The 9,912-nt window shown below is 45.8% G+C and overlaps 1 protein-coding gene across 1 annotated transcript; it reads right to left on the bottom strand.

Moving 5' to 3' along the window:
* Positions 1–1,738: 1,738 nt before the first annotated feature.
* LOC133475694 (PR domain zinc finger protein 12-like) lies at positions 1,739–8,142 on the bottom strand. Its single transcript, XM_061768931.1, has 6 exons — positions 7,757–8,142; positions 6,516–6,581; positions 5,266–5,390; positions 3,884–4,039; positions 2,555–2,669; positions 1,739–2,282 (listed from the first exon to the last, which is right to left on the bottom strand). Exons 1-6 carry the CDS (start codon positions 8,025–8,027, stop codon positions 1,831–1,833), a joined length of 1,185 nt encoding a protein of 394 aa, XP_061624915.1. The 5' UTR covers positions 8,028–8,142; the 3' UTR covers positions 1,739–1,830.
* Between the last annotated feature and the right edge of the window lie 1,770 nt (positions 8,143–9,912).

Raw genomic sequence — 9,912 nt, 5'->3', positions numbered from 1 at the left:
TGAAATGATTCGCTCTTGAGCTTGGCTGTCGCCGCGAGCAAGTCGGCTGGGAACGGAAACAGAACTGGCGCGGCGTTCTGTCGCTCGCTTCCGAATCTTTGACCAATGACCAATGAGCAGCCAGCATGTAGGCGGGGGGGCGGCACTTCACAAAACATACTGCCACGTGAGTTGTGATTCGCCAGCGTTGTCGCTCACTTCGGCGAATGACCAATGAGCAGGCAGCACTGCGCAGGCGGGGGACGGACTAAAGTGAATCGAACGTACTGATGAACCGACAGTGAACCGAGTGTACCGTAAGCCACGAGCGATTCGTTCGCGATCCGCCAAGGAGAGACGTACTCGTACGTAGTGAACTGTTCTGCCATGAGTGACTCATGCGGAGGTTCACTGTGCACTAGTACGATGAGTGAATCGTTCGCGCGAGGAACGACATACAACACAGTGAACGTACTCATGTGCGATGTAAACCGTTTGTCCTCAATTTCACTAGCATCCGTTTCTCCAAGCTAACGGCTAATGTTGAGTCAGTCAAGCACATGAAAACAAGCACACGTACTATGGAATAAATGTAAGTGTATATATGTACGCACACATATCATCCCCTCTGTGTCCGTAATGCGGTTGTTAAAGCTTTTTGTTTCGTAATAATAAGACATTAAACGTATATAGCGCTTGTCAAGACACTCAAAGAGGCTTTACACCAATCAGATGACAATAACAGGAGCCGTAAGGTGGGTGAGAAGGAAGCGCGGGTGCTGGTGTCAACGACGGACGCTGTCCACCGTGGTGGAATGCAGACAAGTTTGGCCGCGTCGCCGGCCGGCGGGAGCCCGTGTGGATGTAGAAGGGGACGCGGAAGGATATGGGCGCCGCTCGCCACGCGGTTGTTCATGACTCACGACCGAAGCCGGGTGTTCGAGAGCTTGCTGAGAGAGAGAGATAGGTGTTCTTTGTTTCTTTTTTTTTTTACTTTACAATATGTGACAACAACAACAACGTGAACCTGAATCGTTTACCGAATGAGGAAAGCGCTTTCATGATTCTGTGAAAAAGAACTGAACGATTCGGCAACGACTCTTTTGAACAAACTGATTCCTGTGATTCAGTACACTCAAAAGAACTGCTGTGCTCATCACTAAAACGAATCTGGCTAGCATTTAGCTATACTGTATGTGGTGAGCATATAGGAGCATAACACTAACTTCTTGTTTTAACTTTATCAGCAAATTAAGTTCATTAATTAGCATGCTAGTTTAACACACATTACAAGCAACCCTAGATGCTGCTACGTTAACGCTATGGCTGTAACATCTAACCTCCTGTGTTTATTTTAACATTACTTTCAGTTGTGGATGCTACTGATGCTAACTAGCATGCTGGTGTCTAACTTCCTGTCTAGAGCACCATGGCGGGAATGTGGTGGACCAGGGAAGTGGGATGCGGTGGATGGGAGTTGTCGCAAAGTAGCATTATGCTAACTTCCTGTGCTTACTTTTTCAAGGCTCCCTTACAACTACTCAGTGCGCCAGAATGCTAGTGGAGGAAACAAGCTAACTTCCTATCTCAACCACTGTGGTGGGACTGCGGTGGAAACATTAACATGCTAATGCTAATGTTCCTATATATAATATAGCTGCAAGGCTTTTGCTAACGTGGCTCACTAGCATGCTAGCGGCTAGCTTTCTGGCAGGAATGTGGTGGAGGCAGGGAAGCGGGATGTGGCAGACGGGAGTCGTCAAAAGGTAGCATCTCGACAATTTCCAGTGTTTACTGTTACGATGTTTTGCTCGCGGGTATTAGCTAGCATACTAGCGGCTAACTTCCTGTCTAGAGCACCATGGCGGGAATGTGGCGGACCAGCGAGGCAGGATGCGCAGGAGGCGAGTGGTCGTCATGCACCAGAAGCAGCGCCCTTCCGGGCCCGGCGACTCCGGTTGCAACTCCGGCAGCCGGGCGATGCCTGGCGCTCTTCTGGTGGGCGCGCAGACCGGCCAGCTGGGAGTAGGCCGACTGGCACACGTGGCACTTGTATGGCCGCTCGCCCGTGTGCAGGCGCACGTGGTTGCGCAGCGTGGACGACTGGCTGAAGCGGCGGTTGCAGAAGCGACACACGAACGGCTTGTCCAGCGTGTGGATGCGCATGTGCGAGCGCAGGTTGCTGCGAGAGTTAAAGCCGCGGTGGCAGATGACGCAGCGCATGCGGCCCAGGCTGCCTGACCCCGACCCCGACGAGAACCCCGACGTCGAGGACGACGAGCCTTCGCAGCCGTGGAAGTCATCTAAAAAACAAACGCGTGTAAGGAAATGATACTTTTACAACAAATGAACATTCGACATTGGTTAAGAAGTTAAATAATAAGTTACAATATGTCAAAATGAATCACATCCTAGAAGATTAACGTGGCGTTCCACAAGGTTCGCCATTTTTTTTCTTACACGCTAATGCTAGGACATTCTGCTGCCCTTGAGGAACGGACAAACGACTTATTTAGGATGGCCGTTACATGACTGAACGCTAATAAAAGGTGCTCTGTTTCAAACACGTCCTCACCGCTCTTGCTCTTCTTTGCGTGCTCGTCGTCGCCCCCTGGAATTCCAGGAATTCCCAGGAAGGTGTTGTGGGAATTTCCGTACCAGACCAGCAGCTCCTGGTCAGGGGGGATGGTCTAGGGACCGCATGGGAACATCACGTTAGAGCACGCTAGACTTACGATCGCGATCAGAATTGTTATTACTAAGGGAGCCTGTGTTCTAATTCGAGTTGTAGTTAGGGTTAGTTATGCCGTGTAACTAACCTGAAAACACGGTTGGCGTTTGCTGATCTGTAGGCACAACTGCGCAGAACATTCACAACCGACCCAAAATAAAATAGCGGACCAATCGTAACAATCGTAACAATCGCAATCAATCAATCAATCAATCGCAGTTCGAGGATCCATTTATCCCCTTCGAAACAAAAAGCATCATGCCTGAAATATGGGTGATGCATGCTACGGACAACATTTTGGGGGGGAAGGCTTGCTCATTGCTTTCTTCTTTACTTGTCGATTGGAATTAGAAACTAATATTCAGTGAATACATATTTCATATTTTCTGCTTTTTTGGTTTGGGGGATTGTGTCTCCTCTTTGATCGTATGTACAGTACTGTCCTCTGTTACAGATGTGGTGGTTTTTTTAAATGTTAAATGTTAATTTGGATAAATATTTGGAAAATTCATTATAATTAAGTTCATTATAAATTGTAACATTTTTCAAATGAGATTCACTTATGAGTTTATTGTCCAAATGAACTATTTTACATATATTTATCATTTTTTTAAACTGATTGTGTATTGATTTGGTTGATGGTTTTATTGTGAATAAGAAACTAAACATGAGTAAAACAACCATTTTAAAAGGTTATTGTTTCTTTTGGTCAATTGTGTGTTTTTTGGAAGCATACTTGGCAAATAGAGATGATTCTGATTCCGATTCTGATTCTGATTCTGATGACTTCTAATGACGCTTCAAATCGCGGCCTGCAGGACCTTGATGATGACTGCTACCGAGGGCGTGGCTAGGTCGTGACGTTCTGGGGCGGCTTAGTCAACAGAGGGAGGAATTTGGAGAGCAAAGTATTTGTTTAAGGGGGCTGAAGATCAGTTTTAGGAGGGCGAGGGCAATCAAACTTAAAGCTTTTTGGGGGGTTTGAGCTCCGCTAAAATAGGCCTAGCGACGCCACTGACTACGACTACTACTACTAAGAATAATACTAATAGTAGTAGCGATGATGTAAAAATGTCAAATACGGTGCCTGGAAGGCCTTGTAAAAGTGGAAACTTGCTAGGAATAATAAAAATGGCTTCGCTGAATAGCGGCGGCGGCGGCGGCGGCGGGCACCTGCAGCGCCTTGTAGAAGATGGCGGTTCCGAGCTGCACCACTTCCAGGTTCTGCTCGTGCTCGTTGCGGGCGCACTTGATGTACGTCATCCAGCTGCGTTGCTCCTCCTGGCTGGCGTCCACGAAGAAACGCACGCCGCCGTCCACGTTGAACACCTCGCCCAAGCATGCGCGCACACACACGCACACTTGATATTTGGGCCCGATTCCGAAATTTCGAAAACCCATGAATCATTTCAAACAATATACTGTATAATGAGTATAATAACAACTTCTTTTTGGCTCCCCGAACGCTGACGACAATCAAGATCTGAATTGCAGGCAAAACATTGATTGTTTTAAAAGACTTTGTCTTATCCTATTTGTTTAATTTTACTAAAGAGAGAAAAGTTGGCATAAAATAGGCCGATTTTTTTTTTTTTTTTTAAATGTTATGATGTTATGTTGTAATGTGTGAATGTGTGTAAAAATCAAAATAAATATTGAACAAAATGTTAGAATTTGAAAAGGGCTAATATGGGCCGGTCAATTAATCGGTCAGGCCCTACTTGATACACATTAAATGTACGCTATTATGATATTGTGCACCTCAATAATTTGGAATATCATAGAACAGCTGATTTAGTGAAAAACGTGAAAGTTCAATAAGCCACAGATTCATACAAGTAGTTTTTATCATTTCTATATTACAAATGATTTTAATTCCTGCAGATGCTGAATTTGCGCTTTTTGTTAGCACAAACTTTAATCATCGTGATATGATTAAAAAACAATTTTTTTTTTAAAAATCAATCCATGAAATATTTCACTTGGTGGGTAGTGAATTTGGAGCTTGTTGTTTTGGTAGATGTATCGCATGTAATTTAGATGTACACTTGATATAAAAAGTCTACACACCCCTGTTCAAAGACTTTGGGGTTTTGTATTTCTATCATCGTCCAATCGACGACCAGCGTATCCACTTTGTTCAATTCAACGTCGAGTGTGTCTGGAAGCTCGTATGAAATGAAAAAGAAATCGGTATCACCGGCAAATATAACTCGATGCAGTCATTTAGAGGACTTCACCGAGTCATTAATGAATGGAAGGATGAAGAGCAAAGGCCCCAAACTCTTTTTCGATTGGTGGTCACAGTGTTGTCTAGAAAGCCCAAAAACCATTTGAGAGCCAATCGTCTGGTACCGACCGGAATGCTGCAGTTTTCCCCAGGAAGACACAACTGAATGATTTCAGAGAAAGATTCAATGAGTCGTGCAGGTTCCAGGCCGCATCGAAAAGGGCCAATCTTTTCAAACGATTGAGCTTAGTCTCCGCAAACTTTGCTTTTTGCGTGTGTATCCAATATATCTCATTTATGTATCGTGTGTCGTGTGTGTTTGTACCTCCCACATGAGGTTGTTGTTCTTGTAGAAGTCAACGTGTTGCGGAGAAACCAGACGCCCGGTAAACGGGCCCATCTCGGTTCCCGCCTTGATCCAAGTCTTCGAGAAGATCCCGAGACCTTCTCCTGCGGGAACACGCATGCATGCACACACACGTCTCATTATTTTAATCACAAAAAGCAATTATAACTTGAATAATGTCATATAAAAACTGTTTGGCCCCCCAAAAAACGACCCACCACTTGACTCAATTTGACCCCAAAATTGGGTTTTGCATTTGGGTTCAATGAATAACCCAAATTGGGTTCATTAAAAACAACACATGACATTGGAGTAGTTTTTTCACTTATATATATATATATATGTGTATGTGTATGTGTATGTATATATGTATATATATATGTATATATATATATATCAGTGGACGACTGATCGTGTGGAGTTTGCATGTTCTCCCCGTCGTGCCTTGCGTGGCTTTTCTCCGGGCGCTGCGCTTTCCTCCCACATCCCAAAAACAGGCGTTCATTGGAGACTCGAAATGTGAGTGCGAATGTTTGTTTGTTTGTTTGTATGTGGCCTGCGATTGGCTGGCGACCAATTCAGGGTGTAGCCCGCCTCTCGCCCGGAGTCGGCTGGGATAGGCTCCGGCACGCCCGTGTGAAGATAAGCGGCACACAAAATGGATGGAGGGATAGATCATATATATCTCCATACGTAATAGTAAAAGTTGAATTATTTTGACAGTAATGTTTTAGGTTACTGCAAAAAAAAAAAAAAGAAAAGATAATTAACAAGAAATCGTTCAAGAAAAGTTCCAACATAAAAATTACTGTGATTGAATAGATTTGAATGACTTCAACTTTGATTAAAAACTATTGATGAGCTACATTTCAACTAAACTATGAACTCGAAAGTTTTGGGATGTACTTATAGAGAAAGGTGACGAAATCCAAATCAATTAGGAATAAATCCCGAATGTAGAGTGCTTTTCAAAATAGCAAAAATAGATTCAATATTTTGTAATGACTTGGCCGCCCCCCCCCCCCCCCACACACACAAATCCAATTACCAATGATTATTATTGATTATTTCATGACACACAATCACCTCAGTTCCTTTGCAGATTTTGATGACAAACAAATTCTTCATGACCATTTCAAACGTGTCATTCTTAATCATATTATGATTCATATTTGCATTTACAGTGCACTTAAATATGACAATTTTCACCTGGACTTCGTGTGCTTTACCTGGAACAGAACTTTGCGCAATGATCACCTCGCTGGGAAGAACCAAACTCGACAACTTCTGCACCTCTGCGCACACGCACGCACGCACGCACGCACACACACACGCGCACACTCCCATTTGAATTTGAACAAACATATTGGCAACATGAAATTGTGCGGATGCGCTGAAAAATTATTCTTCCAATGGACCGAACAACGACGAACACGGGATAATATTATTTGGAGGAGACGAGAAGCCGTGCAAGTCGAACGTGAAATGAAATATGAATATGAAACCGTAAAGGAGCTTTTTTCAATCCAATCGCGGACTTTTTCATTTCAAGTCAACGAAATAAAGGATGAAATGAGCCATGAAATTCAAAAGGAATTCATCAAAACATTTTTATTATTTGAGTCGAACCAACACGTTTGAAAAAAAAAAAAAAAACCGTCGGAAAAGTGTCTTTTTTCACGTTTGTCGGCGCTCACATCAAAAAGAAGAAGACAAAATACAACGAATTCCACACAAAAATGAGCCCAAAAAAAAGAAAAGAAAAGAAAAGAAGAAGAAGAAGAAGAAGAATTGTGCGAACGCGACGGCAATCAAGGCGCCAAAAGGCCGCAAGACTTTGGAGCCTAAAAATGGGATTTTCTTTGAAAAGTGCTCATAATGACCTCAACGCTTTTGACTTGTTCTTCATCTCCCAACGAAATTTAACATGAATCCCCTCATTTGCACAATTGGGCTTATTTGACACGCTTCTATGAAATTATTATGATTATTATTTCAATAGAGAAAAGAATCCGTTCTTTGTGTTTGTTTTTTTACGAAGACCAAGGTTAGCTACGTTTGAAATATGATCATTATTATTATGATAACAATATTTACGGAATCCTAAATGACTTTTGCTTTCATCGCGTTCATTTTTAACGATTAGTGGCCTCAATGGCAACACTAATTCATCTTCAAAATGTTCATTTGATAACATTTTGAAGATGATCGCACGACTTTTTAAAAGAAAAAAAATAACGATTAAAAAAAACAAAAAACGCCAACGGTGATTTGAGAAATTCTATTGGAGGAAACTTTCTTTGTGGATTCCATCGAAACATTACAAATGTGAATGATGGAACATTTCACAACATTTCAATCGAGAGGATTTCTTAGCTGCAAGCCTAATTTACGTGACGCGGCGGAAACCCCATTTTCCGATTGCGTCATCATCCTAATGCTCATGATAATCATAAAAATGAAAGTGAACCTCCGGAGAAGGACTGCGCGAGCACCTCTGCCGTGAAGGCGGTTTTGGGGCTCGCGCTCGTGCCCGCGGCGTCGTGCGTGAGCTGCTGCTGCTGCTGCTGCTCGCCGTGCACGCGCCTCCAGCGTCCGTACAGGAAGCTGTGCACCACGTCCGACGTGATCACTTCCGACAGGACCGGACCGGCGGGGCCGCGACCGGGATGCTGAGCGGGCCTGCGCGACTTCCGCTCCGACGGGCAGGACGAGGAAGAGGCCGGCAGCACCGAGCCCATGGCGGGAGGAGACGTCAAGAAGAAGCGACGGCGACGGCGACGGCGACAAGTTCCAAAAAGTCCAGAAGCTTCTGAATCGGAAAAAACTTCCCACAAAGATTTCGTGCGCGTCAACAAGTTGAAGGCGGAGAAGGAAGAGGCGCACGCACGAGCCTCGCGCCTTCATTTATACACGCGCACTCGGGGGGAGGGCTGTGCGCGCGCGCGCATCTCGGAAAAATGCTGCACGTGTGTGCGCGCGCAATGTTCTCATACCGCTGGAATTGCATCTGACAAGCGAATATTGGCAAAGGGTGAGGAGGGGGAAGGTGGCTGCCATGACAACGACCCCGCTTTTGCGAACCAAAACACCACAAAGTGACGACACACGGAGAACGGAACGATTTGCAACAAATACTTCTGCAACAAGCAAGTCATCGCGCCGCCGTGCCGACTCGTTCCAGAATCGCGGCAGCATCATCTTGCAAGATGAATCAAGTTGTGCAAACAAAATCTTGGGATGCCGTTAGAATAATTATGGGCTAACATGGGACTGATGTTGGACCAATTCTGGAATGACATCGGAATACTGCTGCAATCATGTAGGAATAATCCTCCCCTCCTTGAGGCGTCACCTTGTCGTGGTGGAAGGGTTTGGGTGTCCCCGTCTGGGGCTTCACGCCCCTGGCAGGGTCACCCGTGGCGCAGCCCAAAAGGGTAACGTGGGTCCCCCTTCCCGTGGGCTCACCACCTGTTGGGGGGGGGGGGGGGGGGGGGGGGGGGCCCATTGGGGTCGGGTGCAGTGTGAGCAGTGTTCTGTTATCGGCGTTAGCAGCACTAGCCTGCGTGTGCGCGCGTTTGCGTCTTTACCGCTCAGCCTGCTGGAAGTCAGGGCAGGGCGCGGGTGTGCGTGGGCACGTGACTGGCACTCGCTCCCGTGTGGGCGTTTATGGGGACTTTGCATGTTCTGCACTCCGCTTTCAAGTGACTAAAGCGCAACGGAATTCAATTCATGCGTGTGAATTCAAATGAATTTTTGGTGTCGTTTGTGTACATTCAACGTCGCGTGTATGGCAAGCAGCGTCAACTGGGTTTCTGTCTTGCAAATAGGACTTGCGGGGCCCGGGGTTCGATCTTCGTAGACGCCACGAGCCAGTCGATGCAACGGCGCGCTCCTGAAGTCAAATAAAAGCGCGCAAAAAGCCCTGCAGATGTCCCTAGTCACGTGGCCGGCCTCACAGATCGAACCAACCCAAAAACGGCTTGCTACTTGAAATCACCACACAACAAGACAAAGATTGTCTTGATGGAGTTTGCTTTGCTTAAAATGTCAACGACTCGACCAAAGGATGAGTGGGCGCTCGTATGTCTTGGGCATATGCGACGTGTGCCCATTTTGAGCTCGCGCAGACGGCGACGCTCAGTCGGGAGGTCGAAGTCGTCAACCGAAAGAGCGACGCCGCCGCCTCGTGCTGCATACGGGAGTCTCTTTCGCATGACAAACATATTTGAATCCATTCTCTTGTCTAAAAATGTTGTTTGTCGATAGCATACGCTTTGGCGTTGACAAAACAGTAACCCTCATGAAAATAAATGGAGGAATAAGCAAGTTCCGATTCAATTTCAGTGCTCACGCGTTGCCTCCTCTGGGACCGCCGACCTTCCCAACATGGCCGCCACGTAGGTTAGCCGGCCGGAAGATCTACGCATTCGTATGTGCGGCTGCGGTCAGCGAACACGAACAGCTATGCTAGCTACGCATTAGACGATCGGTCCGTATTGAATTCAAGTATCGACTTGGGTGAATTTGCAAATAAGGTCGGCGAAATTGTCGGTGAGCCTCCAACGATTTGGAAATAAGGCCAGCCGTTTGGCGTACGGCTCGACGGACCGGAAGTGCGCATTT

The sequence above is a fragment of the Phyllopteryx taeniolatus genome, chromosome 3, assembly GCF_024500385.1.
Source record: "Phyllopteryx taeniolatus isolate TA_2022b chromosome 3, UOR_Ptae_1.2, whole genome shotgun sequence".
NCBI classification, from domain to species: domain Eukaryota; kingdom Metazoa; phylum Chordata; class Actinopteri; order Syngnathiformes; family Syngnathidae; genus Phyllopteryx; species Phyllopteryx taeniolatus.
Note: the sequence above shows the minus strand (reverse complement) of the source record. Positions and strands in the feature narration are given on the sequence as shown.